Source organism: Bufo gargarizans, chromosome 4, assembly GCF_014858855.1.
Source record: "Bufo gargarizans isolate SCDJY-AF-19 chromosome 4, ASM1485885v1, whole genome shotgun sequence".
NCBI lineage: Eukaryota > Metazoa > Chordata > Amphibia > Anura > Bufonidae > Bufo > Bufo gargarizans.
In genome coordinates, this window is record NC_058083.1 from 37,967,926 (window position 1) to 37,994,289 (window position 26,364).

General features: G+C 44.5%; 1 protein-coding gene across 2 annotated transcripts in view; it reads left to right on the forward strand.

The window, feature by feature from the left end:
• The first annotated feature begins 523 nt into the window (after positions 1-523).
• Positions 524-26,364, forward strand: part of LOC122934406 (cytochrome P450 2C14-like) — a 66,960-nt gene continuing 41,119 nt past the window's right edge. Inside the window, exons 1-2 of one of the 2 annotated variants that reach the window (XM_044289840.1) lie at positions 524-578; positions 10,471-10,667. In XM_044289840.1, coding sequence (XP_044145775.1) covers positions 10,494-10,667 — 174 coding nt within the window. In that variant the 5' untranslated portion in view covers positions 524-578; positions 10,471-10,493. Of the gene's footprint in view, positions 591-10,470; positions 10,668-26,364 lie in introns of both variants that reach the window. The other variant, XM_044289841.1, reaches the window with a different exon arrangement.

Here is a 26,364-nt window from a genome sequence, read left to right on the forward strand (position 1 = left end):
ATGCCTCCAGCCACATAATCACTTGATCTTGTAACTGCTATATTGAAAAACAATACAAATCTTTGAAATTAAAACAGTTATAAAGTAAGAAAGTAAAAGCATAAGTATAAGCAAGAGTAAACACATTTTTGAAATGCAACGTTCTCAATTTTTTCCTCTTTTTTATTTAATTAATGTAAAATTGGTGGATTTTTTGCACCTGCACTTAAAAAAAGAAAAAAAAGTTTAACACTAACATTAAAATTGGACCATAAAAAATACATATCCCGCAACTCCTGCTATATCTATATCAGCGGGAAATCTAAAAATCATAACTGCCAGAATGTGGAGAGGCAAAAACTAAAAGAGTTAACCTACATAATAACAGTGAAATATTACTGTAGATTCCCAATACATTACTTTGTGTGTTTCGTGGAGTTTATTGTGGGGCGGAGGAGGTTCTCCACAAGTTAAGTATCTACTCGTGTTGTAATCCTATGGTTTAATTATTGTCCAAGAGCTTAAAAGCCCAGGATTCAACCCTGAATGACAGAAGATTAGAGACTCCACCAGAGGATTGATCTTCTGAGCTGAACAGAGTAAGACACAAAGTAGGAGATTTATCATCAGGGGAATTTTTTAAGTCAGGCTTGCATGGGTCTCTTTTGCTGTAAATAGGGTCCGATTAATCATATTTACAGGATGTTTGATAAATTTGGTGCATGTAACGAGGGGCCGGCGACGCGTGCTTCCTTCGGAGCGCCGCCGACGCCCTGCGCATGGAAAGGGGCGATGATGTAGCCTGCGTTCTCGTCTCCATGGCAGCAGACGAGCAGCAGGAGAGCTGAGCGCCGATAATGAACATCTGTGCTCGGTTGTGTTAGGCTGTGTATTGTGAGTCACGTGACTCACCACCCAGGGCTATTTAAACAGGCCGCCTGATGCCACAGGTTGCCTGTGATTGGTCTTCCTTCCTTCACTAGCGTATTCTGTATTGTGAGCTTGTGTGATTTGATCTCGACTTTGCTTTCTGACCTTGACTTTGAATCCTCCCTGGTATTGCCATTACCTCCTGGCTTCTGACCTCGGCTTTGTTTGTGACCTCGACCTTGCGTCCTCCTTTTGTATTTATGTGACCTCCTGGCTACTGACCTTGGCTCGTATTTACCTTGTTGTATTTTCTACCCCCCCCCCCCCCCCGTGCCTGCCTGTCACTTTGTTTGTTGTTTTCTCCCGTATTGTATTATTACCTTTAAGGCCCTGCACGTACTCAGTTTAGGGACCGCCGTCTAGTTGTATCTCGTCACCTAGGGCGGAACGTGCAAGTAGGCATGGACAGAGATGTGGGTGGAGCTTAGGGCTGCGCACACTCCACCCCACCGTGACAGTGCATCTTTAAAGGGGTTGTTCCCCTTTGTGGACCTTTTCTACAGAACACACAGCTTGGCTGGACCCGTGGTTGTGACCATACATACCTGATCCCTGCTGCTGGGTTGCGGCTCCATCACTCCCTCCCTGGCTCTGCAGGTTCCAGGTCTCATAGTCAAAATCTGGTTTAAATGCTGCATTTTGTGAATGGCCGCAGAGGTGACATATCACCCATGTGTCATCACTGAGTCACATGATGCATGAGTGACACATAAGTGCTGTGGCCAGTCATTGGCTACACATGTCCAGTGTCAAACTGGATGTTGATGCTGAGCCAGCGGAACAGCAATGGGGTCGGAACCCAGCAGCAGGAATGAGGCAAGTATGACTACCACTGTGGGATCTGTAGAAAACGTCCACAAAGTTAAACAACCCTTTTAAGGTTAACAATTATAGAGATGTTATTCCATTTTGTATGCTAGCTGCCTTTTGGAGCAAGATTGCAACAATTTTTTGGGAGTTTTTTAAAAGTTATAGTCGGTAAATCTGGCATAAATCAGTTTGACAGGCTAACCACGTCCATTTTACCCCCCACTTTTCAAAACTGGACTGAGAAAAGTAAATATGCTATATGTTTGAGCAAGTAAGCTCAAAACATCTCAAAGTCCTATCTTGAGGTTTTTTAAAGTCCGAATTCTGGACTGCAGGACTTGATAAGTTTCCTCCAAATTCTTAGACTTTTAAAAATCAAACTTTGCTTTCATTGATTAAATGATGTAGTAAAATACCAATGTGCAGATGCACAGGGGCCCAGTAGGTAAGGGGCCCACTACAACAATGAAAGCGACTATAAACTTCTTATTAAAATACATGGGTAGTGGTTTACCTCCCAATTATCTCCCAATTACAGGAGAATTTCTGGACCTATGAGGGTACTATATGATGAGCTACAATGTTCTTGCACAGGGGCCCTTTAATGTCTGTGTCTGGTATAATATTATAATACTTTATAGGGAGTCTGTACCCAGCATTTCACTTTTTTAACCTTTCCCACTGCTCTCTAGCATGCTTACAGTTAATCAAAACGTTACCTCTGGCATCTTTCGTGCTCTTATAAATCCATCAAAAATGATCTTTATAAGATATGCAAATGAGGGCTCGCAAGTGCCCAGGGGCGGCGTTGCTCTCTTTGGTGCCCTGCTTGCTCAGCCTTTTCATTGCGTCCCCTCGCCCCTTCCTACCCTCCGCCCACCCATCCTTTCCCTCTGACCGCCTTTCTCAAAGCTTGTAATTCTGTCGAGATCCCGCGCCTGCGCACTCTGTCCGTCGGCCGGCGCATGCACACTGCGATGCCCATTCCTTGCACGGCATCACAGCAATTTATGCGCATGCGGCGATGGACTGTCTCGTTTGTTGTGTTTTCGCGTTGTTAGCCGGCGCATGTGCAATAGTTACTGCCATACAAGGAATGGGCATCGCAGTGCGCATGCGCCGGCCGACGGACGGAGTGCGCAGGCGCGGGATCTCGACGGAATTACAAGCTATGAGAAAGGCGGTCAAAGGGAAAGGATGGGGGCGGAGGGTAGGAAGGGGCGGGGGGGGACGCAATGAAAAGGCTGAGCAAGCAGGGCACCTAAGAGAGTAACGCCGCCCCTGTGCACTTGTGAGCCTGCTGACAGACTCCCTTTAATAGAATTCAAGGCAGGGCACTAGGTATAGGGAGTGAAGACATAGCATTCCCACCCTATCCTTGATGTCTGAAGGGGCCAATAGCTCCTTCTGCCACTTAAATGGGTTGTGCAGCCTATTAATATTGATAACCTATCATCAGGATTAGAGATGAGCGAAACTAAGCTGACATGCATTTGCAGCCAATCAGCAGCCAGTACCTGTGATGTCACAGCCCTATAAATAGCCTCAGCCATCTTGGATTCTGCCATTTTCCAGTGTGCTTAGTGCAGGGAGAGATGTCAGCAGGAGCTAGGGAAAGTGCTAGGAAAGACTTGAAAACGTATATTTTGCTGAATAGAAATTCAGGGAAAGAGCTTTAGAAGTGTAGGGAAAGGATAGGGAGGAATTATTCCACAGTATTGAAGCAGAACAGGGTTAATTAGGGTTGTTTACAGCCTGGGTAATAGGAACAATCCTATTACACCTTACCGCACTGACTGTGGATCCAAATTGCCATTATACTGCTGCTCATTTCAGGTTTGCTGATAGAAGATACCTCTGTAATTCCAGCAAACCGTTCTTGTTCTTGGGGTCTTATTAGCCCTTGTGCGATACAGTTATACAGTCATGTGAAAAAATTAGGACACCCTTTGAAAGCATGTGGTTTTTTGTAACATTTTTAATAAAAGGTTATTTCATCTCCGTTTCAACAATACAGAGAGATTAAAGTAATCCGACTAAACAAAGAAAACTGAAGAAAAGTCTTTTCAAGATCTTCTGTAAATGTCATTCTACAAAAATGCCTATTCTAACTGAGGAAAAAGATAGGACACCCTCACATGTATTCCCTCTTAAATTGGCTCAGATCTCACACAGGTATATCACACCAGGTGCACATAATTAGTAGATCGTTACTCTGCATGTTGAATGAGGCTTGCCCTATTTAAACCTCAGACATTTAGTTTGGTGTGCTCCTGACTGTTGAAGTGAGAGTGAGCACCATGGTGAGAGCAAAAGAGCTGTCAGAGGACTTCAGAAAAAAGATTGTAGCAGCCTATGAGTCTGGGAAGGGATTTAAAAAGATCTCAAAAGATTTTGAAATCAGCCATTCCACTGTCCGGAAGATAGTCTACAAGTGGAGGGCTTTCAAAACAACTGCCAACATGCCCAGGACTGGTCGCCCCAGCAAGTTCACCCCAAGAGCAGACCGCAAGATGCTAAAAGAGGTCTCCAAAAACCCTAAAGTGTCATCTCGAGAACTACAGCAGGCTCTGGCTACTGTTGATGTAGAAGTACATGCCTCTACAATCAGAAAGAGACTGTACAAGTTTAACTTGCATGGGAGGTGTGCAAGGAGGAAACCTTTGCTTTCCAAGAGAAACATCGAGGCCAGACTGACATTTGCCAGAGATAAAGTTGACAAAGACCAGGACTTCTGGAATAATGTTCTTTGGACAGATGAGTCCAAAATTGAATTATTTGGACACAACAGCAGAGGACATGTTTGGCGTAAACCAAACACAGCATTCCAAGAAAAGAACCTCATACCAACTGTGAAGCATGGAGGTGGAAGTGTCATGGTTTGGGGCTGCTTTGCTGCAGCAGGACCTGGTCAGCTCACCATCATAGAATCCACGATGAATTCTACTGTGTATCAGAAGGTGCTTGAAGAACATGTGAGACCATCAGTTAGAAAATTAAAGCTGAAGCGGAACTGGACCATGCAACATGACAATGACCCAAAACATACTAGTAAATCAACCAAAGATTGGCTGAAAAAGAAGAAATGGAGAGTCCTGGAATGGCCAAGTCAAAGTCCAGATTTGAATCCCATTGAGATGCTGTGGGGTGACTTGAAAAGGGCTGTACGTGCAAGAAACCCCTCAAACATCTCACAGCTGAAAAAGTTCTGCATTGAGGAGTGGGGTAAAATTTCCTCAGACCGATGTCGAAGACTGGTAGATGGCTAAAAGAACCGTCTCACTGCAGTTATTTCAGCCAAAGGAGGTAACACTCGCTATTAGGGGCAAGGGTGTCCTATCTTTTTCCTCAGTTAGAATAGGCATTTTTGTAGAATGACATTTACAGAAGATCTTGAAAAGACTTTTCTTCAGTTTTCTTTGTTTAGTCGGATTACTTTAATCTCTCTGTATTGTTGAAACGGAGATGAAATAACCTTTTATTAAAAATGTTACAAAAAACCACATGCTTTCAAAGGGTGTCCTAATTTTTTCACATGACTGTATATATGTTCTAAATCCTTTATTTGTTGTGTATTAGTGGGGGGGGGAAGGGGCTTATTAGCAGTTGTGTGGTGAAGTGAGAAAATGACAGCCCTTTTTGGAGTGTATTTGTGGCAAAAGAATATATATTTGCCGTTCACGGACGCAGTTATATGTTCTGAACCATTTTTTGTTGTGTATTAGGGGGGGGGGGGGGCTTATTAGCCATTGTGTGGTGAAGTGAGAAAATTACAGCCTTTTTTGGCATGTAGTGAAGGTGAGTGGTGTGGGAGTTGGTGTTGCGAGTGGTCAGGCTCCTGGCTCAGAGACCAATGAGGAGGACATCAGTGATGTACAGACAGTACTCGATGATGATGTAGCCTATCACAATTGGGAGCCAGGTGATGAAGGGGCTTCCTCATCATTGGGAGAAGAGGGTGGCAGGGTGCGCATGATGCAGCGGCGGAGCCAGCAAGTTGGTAGCATGACCGGGAGTCCACAGGGTGGAAGCAGTGTGAGGTCAGGAGCCAAACGTGCCCGGGGTAGATCATCTGCTCCCCAGGAGCCTACTGGCCTGGAAAGTAGTGGTGCAGGGGTTCACGGAGGCAGTGGCGGTAGCAGTCAGTCAGTGCGGAGTGTTAGGGGAAAATCACCTACTCGGCGTTGTGGCAGTTTTTTGTTAAGCGGCCGGGGGAGGTGGGTCGAATCTGTGGGCAGAAGGTGAAGCATTGCCAGGGTGACAATGTTAGCACCATGGCCCTGTGTCAACATGTGCAGCATCACCATAAAATGGTCTGGGAGAACAATGGTCTGCTCCAATGTGTGGTCCAGCCTGCCGCAGCAACTGCTGCATCACCCAGTGGCACGCACCCAATTTCAGGCAGTCAAGGCTCCACCACCTCAGCTGAAGGAAGCTGTCTGTCCTTCCCATCATCTGCTGGTTGTGATGCTCCTCCTCCTCCTTGTCAGTCATTCCGTCAGCAATCGATCACCGAAGTGATTGCCATGAGACAAGAGTATGCGTGCACTCATGCAACAGTGCAGAAGCTGAATGTGCTTCTGGCCAAGTTGCTGGTACTGCAGTCCCTCCCTTTCCAAGTGGTGGACTCTGCACCTTTCAGAGAACTGAAGGCTTGTGCCGAGCCGAGGTGGAGAGTCCCAAGCCGTCATTTCTTTGCCAAATGGGCCGTACCAGCCCTGCAAACATATTTAGAACAGAAGGTGGGCCAGTCCTTGAGCCTGTCGGTGTCTTCCAAAGTGCACGGCAGCGCTGACTGATTCACAGTGCCCCTCCAGCATACCACATGTGCAGGGCAGTGTCTAGCTGTTCTGCACCTAGTTTGCCTGGGCAAACGGAGTCACACAGGGGAGGAACTGTTCCACGTCCTTCATCAAGAAATCGAATCCTGGCTTTTTCCACGACAACTCAAAATCGGAACCATGGTGACCGACAACGGGAAGAAGATGGTGTCGGCGCTGTGTCAAGGATGGCTGAGCCATGCTCCCTGCTTGGAGTGCCATGTTCAATCTGGTTGTAAAGCGGTTCCTGAAGTCTTCAACCCATCTGCAAGACATCCTAAAAATGGCCAGGAAACTTTGCATGCACTTCAGCCACTCGTACACTGCCAAGCATACCCTCTTTGAGCTACTGTGGCAGAACGGTGTCCCCCAACATAGGCTGATATTCAACATTTCCACCCATTGGAATTCCACCCTCCATATGTTGGACCGACTGTATGAACAGAGAAAGGCCATACACGATTTCTTGATGATACAGGCAGACAGGAATACTCCCCTATGTAACTTTGATGTTAGCCAGTGGCAGCTCATGCATGACACCTGCTGTTTGCTCGTGCCCTTTAAGGAGTCCACTTTATTTGTCAGCCGTCAGGACTACGGGATGAACAACTTCATTCCACTGATTCATATCCTGGGAAAGATGCTGGTAAATCTGGCTGGTCAGGGGACTGGATATGTGGTGCCTAAATCTCACGGTCACATGAGCCCTCTGGGGGCTGATCTAGTGGAGGAGGAGGACATTGGAGCATAAGCATTGTGTAGCAAAATAGGTGGTTTTTCTACACAGGTGACAGAGCAAGAGGCAGGTTAGGAAGATGAAGCAGATGACCCAGACACGCCATGGCAGTATGCAGTGGAGATTGAGGCAGGGAGTCCCTCCGAGTCACTTGCGCAAATGGCCTGATGTATGCTCACTTGCTTACGTAGTGTAAGAAGGTACAAGAAATCATTGTGGATGATAGATACGTGTCACCGAGGTTCCTGGCCTCGGTGGAGTGAGCTGTTTTTTATGTGTCAGCAGCAGTTGCTGTTTGACACCTTGATACTTAGTATGGCTGTAATAGCTGATCCGCGATGGCTCTTACTGGGATTAGTCAAAGTGCTGGGTGGGTGACTACTCCCCATGTTCCAGGCCGGGTCAGCACTGCCAGGTGTAGAGGATTACCTCATTCTGACAGTGAAGCTCGTGAGGTCTGTGATCTTAGGGTTGTGTTGGGATCCACAGCTTGAGCTGGGATGGAGGGCTCAGACCCCTAACGCCTGCCTTTGGACTTGACAAAGCAGAACTTCCAACAGGGTGTGAAGTAACACCCAGGAGAAAAGTTGACTGTTTTGTATATGAACTTTTCATGTGTGTGAACGATCACCAAGCAACTTGCATTTTTGTTTTTGCTTCCACGTGTGGATAAATACTGATGTCTTTAACCAATAACTTGTACTTTGCCTCTGTGCTGCACCTGCTAATCCTAACTACCAGAGCGAACCCCCATATTTGGTGGAGGATTTGGGCAAGCACATTGAGGCTAGCATGAATGCCAATATATTTTTTGGGTTTGCATTTTTGGGCATGGTTGTATGTCGTACTTCAAACCAGCGGTATTACAACCCGTACCCCACGACAAAATGGAGGCTGTTGTGAAGGCCCTTGGGGAAGCTAATCTACAGCAGCGGGAGACCAACCTGCACCAACGGGAGGCTAATAAGCAACAGCAAGAGACCAACCAGTTGCTGCTACAACACGTGATGGCTTTGCAGACAGCAGGAGCAAGCCCAAGCATCCACGATGCCGAGAAAGCAGTCTGTGCAGCGATCCCTAAGATGACACCCGAAGACGACATCGAAACCTACCTGGCGATGTACGGTACAAGAAAGTGGCCACCAGGGAAAAGCTGCCCCAAGACAAGTGGGCTGAGGTCATCGCTCCTTTCCTGGCATCAGAGTCCCAGCGTGTATATTTAGACTTGCCGGACGATCAAGCAGCCAACTACCCGAAAGAAAAAGGTGAGATTTTGGCAAGGCTGGGGGTAATTTTGTGTTGGTCCGGGCCCAGCGCGTACATCAGTAGGGGTTTTAGCCGGGTGAGCCCGTGAGACCCCAGTATTGTAACTAACTTCACCTTTTGCAAAAGTGGCTACAGCCTGATGTGCTGAGTCCCATGGCTATGCTGGATAGACTATTGGCTGACATATTCTGGAGGGCGCTGCCACCCCCTCTCAAGCTCTGGATCGGCCAGGTCTCTTCTGGAAATGCCCTGGAAATAGTGGACCTGGTGGATCAGCCAGGATTTCCACCCACCATTGCCTGATGCATCAGATTAGATTGTTCATGCTGCCTTACCCAAACCTAGACAAAAGAGAACGGTTTCTTCTGACTACCTGCCTCAGCTACAATTCTAATGCTGCCACCCACCTGATGCCAAGTGCTCCTTCTTACACCCACCATTGTCAGCAGGTACTGTTAGAGCCACCCAACACCCCATCCTGTCAGCGGGTCACTCTGTGGTCTCCTCATGCTACAGCTGCTGCCACGTCCTCACTATGTCACCTTGTCACTCTGTGGTCTCCTCATGCTGCTGCCACCTCCACACTATGTCACCTTGCACTCTGTGGCCTACTCATGCGGCTGCTGCCACCTCCACACTCTGTCATTGTGCCACTCTGTGGCCTCCTCATGCTGCTACTGCTACCTCAACACTTTGTCACCTTGCCACTATGTGGCCTCCTCATGCTGCAGCTGCCACCTCCACACTATGTAATTGGGCCACTCTGTGGTCTCCTTATGCTGTTCTGCCACCCTCCCCACTCTATAACTGGGCCACTATTTTGCCTTTTTGGCCTGGATGACATCACTATTTATTTAACCCTTCTTCTGATCTGTCAGAAGGAAGGAAAAATGAGACACACAGTGGATCCTCTCTGTGTAGCAGCTGTAAGGCCTGTATGATCCAATCAGAATTGGATCAGGATCTATTTTTTGGGGGTTATTGTTCTGACGGATCAGAGAAAGGGAAAAATAATCAGTGATGTCAACACAAACTTACTGCTGACACCCTCCCCACTCTGTCGGGGGGGGGGGGGTCTACTTCTGTAAACGTTTAATAGAACAGGTTCTGTAGATATCTATGTGGAATCAGCTGAAGACGGTGTAAAAGGAGTGCACTTCTTCTTGACGCTAACAACGACCTGTAAGGCTGAGTTCATACTTGAGTTATTTGGTCAGTTTTGGCCCTATAACTGCCCAAATAAGTGAAGTATGCAGTGATTCTAAGAGTGACACCTGTCATGTGCATGTCATACTGACTCACAGTATTGTTTCACTACCACAGCAGACTCCCTATGCGTGTTACTGCAAGGCACAGTGTTCTTCATTACTATACAGGCTCTCTGCAGTCAGGAAAACCAGCCAAATGAAATTTTTCAAAAATTCGCTCATCTCTAATCAAGATAGGTCATCCACATCTGATCAGCGGTGATCTGGCACCCCCACCGATCAGCTGTTTGAAGAACAGGCGGTGCTCCATGCACGTGCTGCTTCCTGCTCATTACACTGCCCATCATCTCGGACGTTTCAGCATTGCAGTGTAATGACAACTACTCGCTCTGTTCACTTCAATGGAGCAAGTACTTGTAATTACACTACACCGTGACTCCACAGGAGACAATGAGTAGCGTAGTGAAGAGGAAGCAGTGCTCGCATGGAGCTTCACTTCCTCTTCAAATAGCTGATCAGCAGGGGTGCCAGGTGTCGAACCCTGGTTGATCTGATATCGATTACCTATAGTGAGGATAGGTCATCAATAGTAAACAATGGACAACCCCAGTAATGTGCAGCCTGATGGATGAGCAGAAACAAGTCTGTGTCCTGAGGATAGGTCATCAACATTATTATTGCAAGATATCTAAAAGCCTCCTGTCCTGTCTTTTTTTTCTAGGATTTTCAGAATTCCCATTCACCATGGACCTAATCACAGTTCTGCTCTGGATCACTGTCATCTTATTTTTGGTTGTTGCTTTTAAGAACCAGAATCAAGAAAAATACAAAAAATTCCCACCTGGACCAAAGCCTCTACCGATCATTGGAAATGTTCTCATGCTGAACATGTCAAAACCTCATAAATCATTTCTGGAGGTAATACACAAATTATGAAATACAATGTGTCCTTCCTTACTTTTGTTCTTGGCTCAACATTTCCATGACATGAGGTGACAAGCTTCAAAAAAAAATATATATTATAATAATAATAATGATGTTCGATACTCTGTGACAAGCTGTCTATACTGTGTGTCGCCACCCATAATTCAATACTATTTATATATTTTTAAAAAATTTATTAGCAGTTTGCTCCAGGATTAAGAAAACATGACTGCTTTCTTGTAGATACAGTACCACAATTGTCCACAGATGGGTGTGGCAGCATCATGGAGCTGTAATACCAGATACAACCCATGGTCAGGGTGGCACCCTTTCTAGAAGAAGGCAGTCATGTTTTCCTGATCCTGGACAACCCCCCTTTAATCAGCACATAATTTTTAGTCTATTTAGATGAAGGAGGGTATTCACTTGAGAATTATTCCTGATGTATTATTGTCTGCTGTATTTTTTTTCCTTTGTGGGCCAGTTATGACCTCTACATCCTCCTATAGCTGGGCAAAGCACTACTTGTAGCAGCTATGAAGCTATTATTTAGTCACAGAGTCACCCAGGCATCATAGAATTGCATAATCTCTGACCTTGCCTGCCTCTACTTTCTTTGTGGCTGCTCGTAGATTTTTTTACTGACTAACATACAACAAAAGAAGTGTAAACAGATAGAAAACTATAGTGCTTAATATACAGAAGTATCATGAGATGCAATGTTTTTGTTATGGGCAATGGTTGTGGGACCACTGTGCCAATCAATGGATTTGAATTTAGGCTAAACCTTAAGATCTTATCCTGGAGGCTCTCTAGGTTTCCTCTTTAATCCTGTCACGTACCAGGAATGGGGCATCAAATTGTGCCCACCCAACTACCGTCCTGCACCATGACTAGAGCTTGACTCCAAGGGATAATGCCACTCCACAACTCAATCTCACCTACACGCAGGTGGCTATTTGAGCCAAGCATGTACCTCCATACAGTCCGCACAGCCACAACACACACTGCCACAAATTTATTTTGTCTGGACCACTGAGAAAGGGGTTATTTACTACCCCGAAACGCATCTGGTTCAAACCCCCCAAAGGATCTCTTGCCAAGTGCGATGAAGTAATATTATATGAAACTGCCCGTCTAATACCGTCTGCCGCGCAATAGGTGACTCAAAGCTTGTTGAATTAAAGACCGTGCACAACTATCGAGGTTCACGTGCAAACAAGCCGCCGGCGTGGGGATCCAGATGGAAGAAATTTGTAAAACTCGTAAGACTATGGTCGATTTTACTGAAAGACCAACGTCGAGAGCAACTTATGGGCATTCGCTTCATCGAATGGTAAGACTGTTCGATTTTTTATGCCGGCTCATGTGTGTTGGGAACACACAGCTTATTGTTTCAGCGGGACGCCGCTGAGATTTTAACATAGCGGGATGCCGCTAGGACGTTTTGTTGGGGAATAGCTTACCACAAGCTGTATATGAAATTGAGTTCCCAGTGACTAACCTTGTTCTTCTAAAGCGATTCATATGGGATTAAGAATTTCATCTTTATGCTATAAATCTTGATCGAACAAACATCGATCCTTCAGATTCAAAGGTTTAACATTCCACACCTATGAGTGCTGCTAATGTGTATGCTGTTGCATTTATGGTTTGAAAATCAGCATAGGCACTTTGTTTTATTCAGCGATTTTATTATCGATTATTATCGATTTATTATCTTTATTGTGCCCAGTACCCTTCACTATAGGGTAGCACTTAGTATATTTAATAAATTCAGTATTGGTCGAGATTTCACATATCAGAGAGTGCCCAGTGCTTTTTGTTTATATTGCTACTTTATTGAGTAGATAGGGTGAATCTACTTTACTGAGAGCACCTCATTTGATCTCAGGTTCATCCTGTGCGTCACAATATTTAATATTTTATATTTCCTAATGTCACTAAACCTGTTGCCATACAAAGGGACTCTAGCAAAAATGGCCTGGTTTGTCTTTTGCAGGGAGGTCAACCAGTTGAATATGCGCCCAGAGCTCTTTCACCAGCTGAGCAAAACTATGCTCAGATTGAGAAGGAATGTTTAAGTATTGTATTTGCATGTCAACTCTTCCATCATTATCTCTATGGGTGGGACTCCATTACAGCTGAGACTGACCACAAACCTCTCATAGCCATATTCAAGAAGCCCCTTTTGTGTGCTCCCAAGCGTTTGCAGAGCATGATGCTTACATTGCAGCATTACAACCTCAATGTTGTCTATAAGCCAGGAAATGAAATGTATATCAGCGATGCTTTGAGCAGAGCTACGTTGGATAATGTGGCACCTGGAGGTGAGCACGAGCGTCAAACAATTTGTCAGCTGCAACAGGAACAATTTTTTTTTGCAGAGATCAATCAAGCAGAACTATCTTAATGTCACTGCTCAGCGTCTGTGGCAACTCATACAACATACTGACGGTGACGCAAGGTTACAAGCTCTGAAATCTGTTGTCTTGAGTGGATGGCCAGATTATAAAGTAGTGCAATGAGCAGGATACGGGGTTTGCACACTGATGCCAAATTATGCAATCAGGTGTAGATATATAGTCTTTGTTTTGCAGTTGTTCATGACGCCAATTGCAGCGTGTGCAGGGTACCATCACTCCCAAGGTATTATAATGCAGGTCCCAGGTTAGGAATGCCAGAGTGGTGTGATTTCCTATAATGTCTCTGTATGGTGATGGTAATGGTGTCAACTGTGTCTCCTACCTGGATACGGCCCGACTCCTGGCTCCTGGCCCACTTGCAATAAATTGAGTGTAGTGATAGTAGGAGTAATAGAGGGATTTTTCAGCAGAAATTGAGATCCAGACCTTTGGTAAAGTTCAAACTTGTCTTTAATGAAGATAACTTTCATCCAAGAAATGTACAGCTTTGGTCTTAGGTCCCAGCAGGTTTTCAGCAATGGTTGGCAGGAATTTATCTTCTGCCTTATCAACCTGGAGCTTGCAGGAAAGGATGTCTGCTTGTTAGCTCTAAAACTGTGGCAGGAATTTGGCTTCTGCACTTTCCTTATATCTTCTGCTTTATGGGGACTGACTAGCTGAGGAGGAATATGGCTTCTCCTGGGTCTCTGGACTTTACTCACAGTTATATTCGCAGGGAATGCTTTCTTCCTGGAACTGGAGGTCGTCTGCTTGCTTGTGTCATCCAGACGAGGCTGCAGGGCTTAAACTGGGGGTTGTGATCAATGTCTCAGCTGAGACAAGATCCTGGCTTTGTTCCCTATGCAGGAGGACTACTAAAGACTAACACACAGCCTTCCCCAACACACTCTGCTCTAACTTCCTTCTCCACCCAAACTGAAGGATGTGGGCACAGCCCACTCTGCTCACAGGAGGGGAGCTAAGCTGGAATGAAAGATTCCAGCTTAGATATACTAAACTGTAACTAGCTCCTTACCAAGCCATTGCTGCCACTTGCTAGTGAACATGGAAAATTGCAACAATAATTTACATTTAACAGGGTTTATGCACATTTGTGAATGACATCATGTAAAATCATATCGGATGACAAGGTGAAAGCTCTTAACAGATTGTAGCGGGGTAGAAGAGTTTCGTAACACAACTCTGGGGTGTTACAGTAGCAATTTCTGTAACTCTAAGGGAATATTGGTCCTTCAGGGATGAGATCAGCGTACAAAATGATATCTTATTCAAAGGCCCAAGGGTAATAGTGCCTAATTCACTGAAAGCGGAGATGTTATCACAAATACACTTTAGCCACATTGGAGATGAAGCATGCTACAGACAAGCTCGTAATATTCTTTACTGGCCTAGCATGCAAGGTAAAATCAAAGATTTTGTCAGTAATTAAGCGGTGCAAGGCTTAGTTTGCCCGTTATGATAAAGTGATCTCTGATAATGGCCCTCAGTTTTCAATCTTGCAATTTAGAAGCTTTGCGATGTAATAGGAGTTTGAGCACATTACTTCGTCACCACGTCACCAATAGGCAAATGGCAAAGCTGAAGCAGCTGTAAAGATTGTTAAGAACTTATGCAAGAGAGCACACAGTGATGGTAAAGACTCATGGAAGGCCATTTTGCATTGGAGAAACACTCCAACTGAAGGCATGGACAGTAGTCCGGCACAAAAGACTGATGTCAAGGAGGCTAAAGACTTCCTTACCGGCAGCGAATAAGCTTCTGGAACCTTGTGTGGTACAAGGTGTTACAGAAAAGTTAAAGTTTAAGAGACAAATGTCAAAGGCTCAATATGATACATCGGCCAGGGATCTGCCAGAGTTGATTATTGGAGAACAAATCCATATGAAACCCTTACCTGGGGATCGAACAGGTTGTTGGAGAATGGGTACTTGTTTGAAAAAAGTTGCACCACGCTAGTATCTAGTGGACGTTGCCGGAACTCTCTTTCGTCGCAATCGTGTGGATTTACGAGTGGCAGAAAAACCTACGTCACAATATCTCATTGATAAGTCAGTCTCGCTTGGTATAACAGGGACACATGTGCCCATTGACTGTGAGGAATGTACAGAGGTGGGGCCACAGACCAATGGTACTGGCAATCCTGAGCAAGCTAGTACATCTACCAGCAGCCACGTGCAGGACATGCCAGTAGGAGGTGATAAGAGCCCAGTAACTACCTAGAGGGCTAATAGACTCTGTCTACAAGAACCAGTCATCACCCGTAGTGGCAGATGTTCAAAACCACCTATAGAGTATCAAATGCGTTATTGTTATCTCTCTTCAAAACGTACATATTATGGATGTTATGTTGGTGCACTACTTCCTGTTTCCTGTTTTCCGTTTGTGGCAGTTGCTCCTTTCTTTATGTTATGTTACCAACATAGCTCCTGTGCAGTAATCTTGCATGCTGTGTTTATTTACATCACATAAAACAGAAGGTTATCTGAGAATGATGGGAGTTGGAGTTTAGCAATAGCTGGAGGGCCACAGGTTGAGCAGAGCAGATATAGAAGGTCAGAATATCAGCACTTGGTTAGCTCCGAAATGTGTGTGAATGTTTTGGTGTTGGACAGCTCAAAATAACCAACTACGGTATTTGTAAATTTGTTTTGGCCTATAACAAAGCAACAGTCCTTCAAAGGTTTGATTATGTAATGTGTCCTTAAATGTTTATGGAAAACCTGAAGATTTTGGAAACTTATGTGATCTATTTCGGCTTACCTTATTGTAGACTTAGAGCACTATGTTTCCCAAAAAGCTTTTGGTGTTTTGTAATGTTATTTTGCCATAATGTAATATATGTTTTCATATAATTTCTCTATACAGTACTGTGGACAGTCTGGATCAGCGGTCCCCAACCGCCGGGCCGCGGCCCAGGACCGGGCCCTGGAGAATGGTTTGCCGGGCCGCGGCGATCAGGGCAGTCTTTAACGCTGTACTAATGAAGCGCTTCCATTATGGAAGCGCTTCATTAGTACAGAAGGACCAGGAAGCGGTGAAGGATCTGTACTCACCACTTCCTGGTCCACGGCTCGGCTATCGGCTGTGCAGGGCTGCGCACAGCGTGAGGTCTCTCTGTGACCTCACACTGTGCGCCGCTATACACAGCCAGCCGACAGCAGAATGAAGAGGATCGCGATGGTGACTAGGAGCAGGAGAGGTAAGTGTTTTTTTTATTTTATTTTATTTGCACTGGGGGCTGATGGCTGACCTGAGGGACATGGGGCAGACATGAGGGGTTAATGGGGGGCTTATAGCTGACAAGAGGGGCTAATGGGGGGCTTATGGCTGACATGAGGGGCTAATGGGGGGCTTATGGCTGACATGAGGGGCTAATGGGGGGCTTATGGCTGATATGAGGGGCTAATGGGGGGTTAACGCTGACATGAGGGGCTAATGGGGGGCTTATGGCTGACATGAGGGGCTAATGGGGGGCTTATGGCTGACATTGGGGGGGTTTATGGCTGACATTGGGGGCTGATAGATGGCTAAAAGTTTGGGGGTTTATCTGAGCCATTGGGGGTCTGATCTGAGGTCTGATTAACATTGGGGGTCTGATTGCTGGTCTGACCTGAGGTGTAATGAAAAATATTTTGTTCTTATTGTTCTCCTCTAAAACTAGGTGCATCTTATAGGGCGAAAAATCCGGTACAGTGCAGCAGAGACCAGTGCAGCAGAGACCAGTGCAGCAGAGACCATAGTCAGTTTATATAGTCGTTATATAGTGTTATATATTTTAATATGCACCTTGTGCTTTGTTATGCACGTGAATCAGTCAGCCCCCCCACCCCTAAGCCCCGCCCCCTCCCATTCCTTGGGAAAATTGTCTTGCATGAAACTGGTCCTTGGTGCAAAAAAGGTTGGGGACCACTGGTCTGGATGACCCCGAGAATTCTGACTTGGGAGGGGGGGAAACACCAGCAGTCTTTTCACCAGCCTCATCTCCTGCACCAACACTGGCTAAGGAGCAACTCCAACAGCAAAGAGAACCTGCTGCCATTTCCAAAGGGAGCCCACAAGCAACACACCAGCCTCAGGCCAGGCGAAGAAGGAGGAATGTCCGTCAGTCTTCCTCTGGGCAAGATACTTGGGAAATGATAGATTCCCGAGTAATTTAGTTCCTTGCCCAGAGGAGGAGTGACTGACAAGAGGAATCTGTTTTGAGGGGTCTGGGGCCATTACTCCGCCAGGTCCCTATAGAGAGGCATAACATGTGTGTAGCCTCATTAGTTGTTGTGATTGAGATGTATCCCTCACACTACCAGGGAGACATACACTCACACATTACTGATCTACAGCATAAATTAATGAGACAACCCTATCATCAGCCCACCATGTACCCGCCTCCTCAACAGCCACCCCAAGGGCCACCTTTCCACGGCCAAGAACCCTGCAGGCTCCCAGAACCCAACCTACCCCTTGACCAGCAGAGTATTCAGAGCAGTTATGGTAAATGTGCACCACATCCTGCCCAGGTTCGGCTGGGATACGCCACATGGGCCCCAGATCCTTCCCAGGTGCGCCCTGCATCATCATATGGGCCAGATCCTGCCCAGGTGCGCCCTGCATCCTCATATGGGCCAGATCCTGGCCAGATGTGCCCTGCATCCTCATATCGGCAAGATCCTGGCCAGATGTGCCCTGCATCCTCATATCGGCAAGATCCTGCCCAGGTGCGCCCTGCATCCTCATATGGGCAAGATCCTGCCCAGGTCCACCCAGGTTCTTGATATGGCCAAGGCTCCTTCACAAGAGACCTTTTTGACTTATAATTTTTGAAAATGTTGTTATTTATTTAATGTTATTTGTATTTATTTTGTCTTTGTATTTTGTTTGGGGGCAAGGGTTTCAGTAAATACTTGATTGCAAAAATCACCTTGCTTCAGTAATTTATTGTGAAACAAATTACATTAAACAGGTAAACTCATTTCAACATAACACAGACACACACAATACTCTTAGTACTATAATTTTAATGATCCACATACTTGCTTAATTATCAATCTTTAAATGAGGTAATAGAAGGTTTTTGGGACCATATATCAACTAGATTATTGATTTGTCAAACAGTCTACTTTAAAAAGCATCTTTATTATTTATATTCAATGTCAATATTTTTATGGCCCAAAACCTCAGCCTGCAAGCCCACGTCAAGGGTCCTTATTATCTTGCGAGTCCCTACACTCAACTACAACATAAATTCCATAATCTATCTGAAAAATAAATAAAAAACTAACGAGAACAGAAGAAATCAAACACTGCCACAAATAGCGTCCATCTGCTATGGCAAGGACCCCTCTGGGCTGAAAAAGTAGTCCGCATAGAGTACCCGAACTGCAATGCCTGCAGTCCCAGGTCGTCTATGCAGTGTCCTATCCAAACCCAAATCTGCTGATGTAGGAATTCTTCCATGTCAACAGAAGAGGAAGCCTTGTAAATCCTGGTGAAGTTGTGTACAACAACACAAGCTTGAATCACCAGGGTAGCATTCTCCAGAAGCATTTGTATGGATGACAAAAACGCCCTCCACCTGCTAGAGAGTATTCCGAAAGCGCACTCAACATACCGACAGGCACGAGTCAACCGGTAATTGAAAATACGCCTCCTGACATCCAAACCACGCTTTGGGATGGGACGCATAATATGGTCAGTCAATGCAAACCCTTCATCCGCCACGATCTCAAATGGAGCCGGGGGACTTGCATATCCGGGCAGTCTTCTGGACTCGAGCAGGGCAAGCTGGTTGGCATAAAGCCGCTCACCCATTCTAGAAGCACTAAAGATGCGAGCTTCTGCAGTGCTTCCATAAACCCCGATATCAACCGGTAGTTACTGTCAGCAACAGCCATAAGCACTACAGAAAAAATATTGCTTATAATTGAAGAATTGGGTCCCTGAATGAGAAGGCTTCTTCACTCGAATGTGCTTGCCATCCGTTGCTCCGGTGACTTTTTTATAAAGCAGATTGTTAAGAATGTGGCAATACCTAATATATCTACTTGTTCTTATTTATTTAAGTTTTACACAATAATAGCATTTTTTAAACCAAAATAATGATATTTTAGTGTCTCCATAGTCTGAGAGCCATAGCTTTTTTATTTTTTGACCGATTCTCTTAGGTAGGGTCTCATTTTTGCAGGATGAGGTGATGGTCTGATTGGTACTATTTTGGGGGCATAAGCCTTTTTTTATCACTTGCTGTTGCAATTTTTGTGATATAATGTGACAAAAATTGCTTTTTTTACACCGTTTTTTTTATTATTTTTTTTTATTTTTTTTTATTTAAAGTAATCATAATTGTACAATCATGAAATAAAAGAGTCGTACATAGTCCATAATGGGTTGTACATTGTATACAATAGTTGTAAACATTAGATGTAAACAGTAACAACACAGTGAAACTGCAATGAGGACATAAGCAGGATTAGGTAGGTGCAGTTGAATACCAACACTCTTATTGAGTCTGAATCGAGAGCATATTTGTAATTACATAACATTTCTTACCAAGTAGTGGAATTAGTGGAGAAGGCCAATACTTAGGCTATTATAACCCCTCTCTTTACTGACCGGAGGGAAAGTATGTATATTCCCTACGTATGAGTCGACTGTTTGTTAACAGAGGTCTGTATGTGATTGGAGTGGTTGTGTTTCACCCATCCATCTCATTTAACACTAAATTTTTGTAAATTACGCTCTTCAGCAGCCGCCAAATCTTCAAATCTGTATATGCTATCTATCTTATCCCTCCACAGTTCTGGGGACGGAAGTTCTGTTGAAAGCCAGAAGCGAGGCAGAAGGAGGCGAGCGGCCATGAGAAGGATGTGGAATAAAGGGGGGATCTTAGGGATGAAGTCTGGAGGCGGAAGACTCAATAAGGCTAATTGAGGGTTTGGCGGTATTGAGGTTTTACATATTTTATTGCTCCTGTCAAATATGTCTTTCCACCAGTTAGATACAATGGGACAAGACCACCATATATGGAGAAAATTTCCCTTTGAGTCCTTGCATCTCCAGCACCCATCTGAACTCGAGCTGTAATATTTGGATGTAATGTCAGGGGTCTTGTACCACTTTGTTAGAATTTTATAACTATTCTCCTGAATCAGGACACACCTTGACGATTTATGAGGGGAAATAAATAGTTTGGTCAATTCTAGCTGTGAAAAAGAGATTCCCAAATTTCTTTCCCATAATCCTATGAAAGCTGGTTTTGGCATGTTAATAGGAGAGTTTAATTTTTTATATATTTGAGAGATCGGTTTGCTTATTGCATTTTGGCTACTTATCCATCCTTCAAACCAAGTAATTGGCATAAGAAGAGCCTGGAGTGGGATGTGTTTAGAGATGTAATTGTGAAGGAAAGATATCGGGGAGGGGAGAGAGTCTGAGGTTAAGAGTAGCTCAGCCATTTCTTTTTTGTTAATTAACTTACCCTCCTTATCAAACAGTGAAATAATGGGGATTTGGGATGTTTTAAGTGAGTTGGGGAGACATTGTTTCAATTCTAGGGGGGCTAAGTCTAGTATGTCTCTTACCTGGATTAAGGGGGAGGGTAGAGGAAAACCCCAATTGGAATCTTAAAACCACTTCCATATTGAGAGCAAGGATTTTATAATCTGGTTCGTGTTAGAGAGAGAAATTAATGTTCCTTTGTCACCTGTTAGAAGTGACCTGAAGGAGAGTTGGGCTATGGATGATTCCATGTCCACCCATGATTTATGGAGTGGTTTCTGAAACCAATCGAGGATTCTGGTCAGATGGATAGCCTTGTTGTAGGTTTGGGGGTTAGGGAGGCCTATGCCACCTTGATCCCTGGGCTTTTGCAGAGTGGTCATCGCTAATCTCGGGCTTTTTTGTTTCCATATAAATCTGAGAATCGCTGACGTCAATGACCTGAAATGTTTTTTCTTAACTGGAATGGGAAGTACTTGTTGTAGATAGTTAAGTCTTGGGATGATCAAGGAAGTAATTATGTTCTTCCTACCAAACCATGACAGGGTCTGGAAATCTAGATGATGTAACTGATCAGAAATAGACTGAAGTAATGGGGTATAATTAAGATTGAAAAGGTTATTAGGGTCGGAACTTATTTTTATTCCCAGGTAAGAGATGAAAGGGATATCCCAGCTAAAGGGAGATTTAGTTTTTAGGGAGTTAATCATGGGCGTTGGGATGCCAATGCCTATGGCTTGAGATTTGCTCATGTTGATTTTGAAGTTGGATAGGGGGCTGAACCTTTCTAGTAAGTTATGAATGGCCCTCAAGGAAATTTGAGGATTCGTGGTAATGATTAGAAGATCATCCGCGAAAGCTGCGTTTTTATGTTCTTGCTTACCTAGTTTTAACCCCGCTATTGTTGGGTCTTGTCTGATAGTTTGTAGGAGTGGTTCCATTGTTAAAACAAATAAAAGGGGGGACAGGGGACAACCCTGCCTCGTGCCATTTTTAATTATGAACGGAAGAGAAATGGTATCATTTACCAGCACTGATGCGGAGGCATTAGAATACATAGCGAATGTGGCATCTATAAATGGTGTTGGAACACCAAATTTGAACATTGCGCAGCGCATGAAATTCCAATTGACCCTATTGAATGCTTTCTCCGCATCAGTGCTTAGCAAAGTCAGGGGAATGCCTTTCTTCTTTGCATGATAGATAGCATTGAGAATTCTTGCAGTGTTGTCCTTCCCTTCCCGGCCCTTTACAAAGCCTGTCTGATCTCTATGGATCAAGTCTGGGAGGAATGGAGCGAGACGATTAGCTAACATTTTAGCAAGGAGTTTTAAATCTAAGTTTAAAAGGGATATGGGGCGATAGCTAGAGCATTGAGACGGGTCTTTACCCTCTTTGGGTAGAATGGTAATATGAGCTTTAGTCATGTCTGCTGATATGGGTAATCCTAGGAGGGATCTATTACATACCTGAAGTAAGTGTGGGATGAGGGTGTTACTAAAGGAGCGATAGTAAAGGGCCGGGAGACCATCTGGGCCAGGTGCTTTGCCGTTTGGGAAATTTTTTATAGTTCTGTTGAGTTCTTCAGTGCTAAAAGGGGCGGTAAGGGTCGATTTTTGCTTTTCAGTCAATTTGGGAAGGGTGATGGCATCGAGGAAGGAGTCAATAGTATCCGGGCTAGATAAGTCTTGGACATTTGGCTTACTCTGTGGGATGTTGTATAAAGTTTGATAATATTCTTGGAACTGAAGGGCAATGTCTTTGGAGGTAATAGCCACCCCCCCATCCCTCCTATTAATCTTACTGATGTGGCTTTGGACTTTCCTCTTTTTTATGAGGTTCATCATTAGTTTTGAGGCTTTGTTGCCATGGGCAAAGTACTTAAATTGGGAGTGTAAATAAAGTTTGGCTGAGTTAGCATTAAGGAGGTTTTTTAGTTCTGATCTAAGATTATTAAGTTGGGATAGATCTGAGGCTAGAAGGGATTTTCTATGGGTCTCCTCTAGCTTCTGGATTTCTGAGAGAAGCTGTTCCATCCTTGCCATCCTAGTTTAATAAATTGTCCTCTTATGTAGGCTTTGTGTGCATCCCACACAATTTGGGAGGATGTCTCGGGAATGGCGTTTAGGAGAAAATACTCCTCCAGGGAGCTCTGTATTTGTTTTTTAAAATCAGGAAAAATAATTAGTTGTTTGTTTAACCTCCATTTTAATGTTTTGGGAGTATTTTGTGGATTAGAGATCGATAGAAAGATAGGGGAGTGGTCTGAAAAGTGTATAGATCCAATCCTAGCATTAGTGCAAAACTGGAGGTGTTCTTTTGAGACGAATAGGTAATCCAGTCTATGGTAGGAGTGGTGCGTATTGGAGTAAAACGTGTAGTCCCTATTTAAAGGGTTTAAAATTCTCCACACATCGACCAATTGGAGAGAGTGGAGTCTCTTAAGGATACATCTGAGCTTTGTTTGGGAAAGAGAGAATTTTTGTGATAAAGAATCTAGAGTGGGATCTAATGTTATGTTGAAGTCCCCGCCCATGACAACAATGCCTTCTTTAAATTTTTCCACCAGTGGGGTTAAGGAGAAAAACCATTTGTGTTGTTGAGTATTAGGGGCATAGATGTTGATGAAGGTGTATATTTGATTTGCAAAGGTACCTTTTACCATTATATACCGGCCGTCAGGATCTTGTATATGAGAGGTGTATTGGAATGGACAGCCTTTCTTGAATCCTATGCTTACTCCCCTGGAGGCTGAAGAGTCGGATCCGCTGTGGTACCACACTGGAAAACTAGAGAATGAGAGGTTAGGGTAATGGTCGATTTTATAATGTGTTTCCTGAAGAAAAACAACCGAACACTTCTCCTTTTTTAATAAAGATAGAATTTGAGATCTTTTGGAGGGCGTTTTGAAGCCTTTGACATTGTATGAGGAAATTTGAAGATCTGTCATGGATTGAGTATGAAGGGGGGTTTCAGACTCGCTACTTGTGTTAGGAAGCCAATGGATTCCAAGTTTCCAGCCACCAGGGGAGTTGCAATCATGTCCATATGACATATAATTTTCTCATTACTCAGATTCAGACTAACATTACAGTTTCCCATTGAACTAACAATAACATAAACATACAACGAGCAATATGCCCGGGTTAGTGGACGGGCCATTGCTGAAAGGTATAACACAATAACTTTTATAGCAATTAGGTGGTAGTAATTAGTTGAAGTGGAACCCAAATAAATTGGGTAGAAGGAGTAGTTAGGGGGGAGGGGAGAAGAATTTAGTGACTGTTAGATCACCCTAAGTAGAGGTTAATAACCTTCTCAAAAGCAGTAGGGGTCTATCTTTAGAGTGCTCTATATCCTTAGCGAGGCGGAATGACATGAGAGGAAGAAGAGGCAGAGGGATAGATTTAGAAGGTAAGAGCATACAGCTTATTCTTGGTGGTAATGAGCAAGGTTTTAATCGTCCACTTGTAGACGTCTGGGAGAAGGACCTTGAGCGTTTCTCCTATGTCTTTGGGACTTAGGTGTGCGCAATTTTTCCCAGGGCTCCAGCTTGGGTAATTCTGGGAGTTCTAGAAGGTTTTGGACGGGGTCCCAATTTTGGATACTTAGAGGGCCACATCCCAGAAGATCATATATTGGTTCTAATTCTTGGTATGAGGTGACGGACAGTCTGCGACCATCAAACATAAAGGATATTCCGAAGGGAAAGGACCAGCGGTAGAGAATCTTCTTGGATCTAAGCCAGTCTGTGAGAGGTTTAAGTGCTCTCCGCTTCCTCAAGGTTGACTGGGCCAGATCTTGAAAAATAAGGATGTCTTTCCCTTCCCATTGTATGGGACTCCCGGACCTCACTTTATACATGATCGCTTCCTTCACAGGGAACGCCAGAAATTTGCATATCACGTCCCTGGGAGGTTCTGACGGTGCAGGTTTAGGTTTCAGAGCTCTGTGGGTCCTTTCTAGAATAACTTCGTGAGCGGTGTCAGGACCAAGGAGCATAAGGCAAATTTGAACCACTGTGTAGGAAAGGTCCCCTGCGGCAACTGATTCAGGGATGCCACGAAAGCGGAGGTTGTTTCGTCTTCCTCTGTTCTCCTGGTCTTCAATTGCGCTGAATAAACTGTTGATGTTTTTCTGGATTAAGGAGACACTGTTTGTGACCGCCTGCTGATGTTGAATAACGCTCGCTTGATTTTCTTCCAAAATCTCTACTCTTCTCCCTATCTGCTTAACGTCAAGCTTGATGGTCGTTAGGTCAGAGCTGATGGGATCTAGTGCAGAGGAGAGCGAGGACGCCAAGGCTTCTTTCAAGAAAGATCTGGAGATGGGCAGGTTGTCTGTATCATCCCCACTTTCCCAATCATGGGCAGGAGATTATGCTTGTTTACGGCCTGTGGCTTTTGGAGTATCAGGCACCATTTTGTGTTCCCTGGCTGCAACCGTGGCTGCTGCTTTTTTTATAAATTTGTCCATTTCACCACTAGCTGAGTTCAATTTCTGTTGACTGGCTGATTCCCCAGCTTTGGAACCACCAATTTTTACCATTTTGGTTAAACCAAGCTGTAATGCCACGCTATTAGGGTGATACTGGTTATGACATTAAGCTAACTTCATCCCACTCTGTTGTATTTTCACCAATTCCTAATGCTTAGGACAAATTATCAATTTAATTAGCCATCTTCTGGCACTTTGGTATGGCAAAGTAAATGTGACACTGTCTCTTTAAATCTGGGTATTCAGGTGGGATAAGCTTTGGATGGTCTCCAACCCTTTAATTTGATTCCTGAAGGACCAGTATGGGGGAGAGACACTGGACCCCAGCACTGGGCAGAAACTGGGACCTTTATGGGGCTATTTCAATCTAGTTGTTGGACTGGACTGGCCGGTATCGATCGTATACCAATCTGATTAATCGGCCCCTGCAGCTATCCTGCTCCCTTAACAGGGGTTACCGCACTGGCTGTTTCAGGGTTTGATTAGGCCTGCTGCAGATTCCACCTCCGGTACTAGGCAGACTCACCAACGGAGCAGCAGGACGGCGACCGGACTGGGGATACTGATTAACAGGATCGGAGTTGCTTCTTTGCACAAAGGGCAGGTAAGAGCCGATAGGATCGCTGCTGACCGCCACTGATGCGTCCCGATGTGTTGTAGCTTATGCGGTTAGCTTAGCTTATGCGGTTAGCCGCTTTAGTTTTCAGTCCAGGCCGTCGATGCACACGCTGCTAGGCCTCGGCGGCAATTCGGTCCCAGGACTGCTCTGTGGCCCAAATTTGGTCTCTCTGTATAGAGTGGAGTGTGGGTAATCCCACTATGGTTAAGTTGGGGTCATTTGAGGCTTATTTAGCATAGGATTGAGAACGATTATGCCACCAGAAGCAGAGCAGAGGAGAGAAGCGTCCTCCTCAGTTGGCGGTTAGCCACGCCCCCCATCACACCGTTTTTTTTTTTACAGTGTTCATCTGAGTGGTTAGGTTATGTGACATTTTTATAGATCTGGTTGTTACGGACGTGGCAATACCTAATATGTATATTTTTTATGTATTTCACTTTAGCACAATAATAGCAGTGTTTGTTTCAGTTTTACATAATAAAGTATTTTTGAAAGAAATTTTTTTTTTTAGTGTATCCATATTCTGAAAGCCATAGTTTATTTTTATTTTTTGGGCGATTGTCTTATTTAGGTGCTCATTTTTTTTCAGGATGAGATGATGGTTTGATGTGTACTATTTTAGGGTGCGTATGACTTTTTGTTCGCTTTGTATTACACT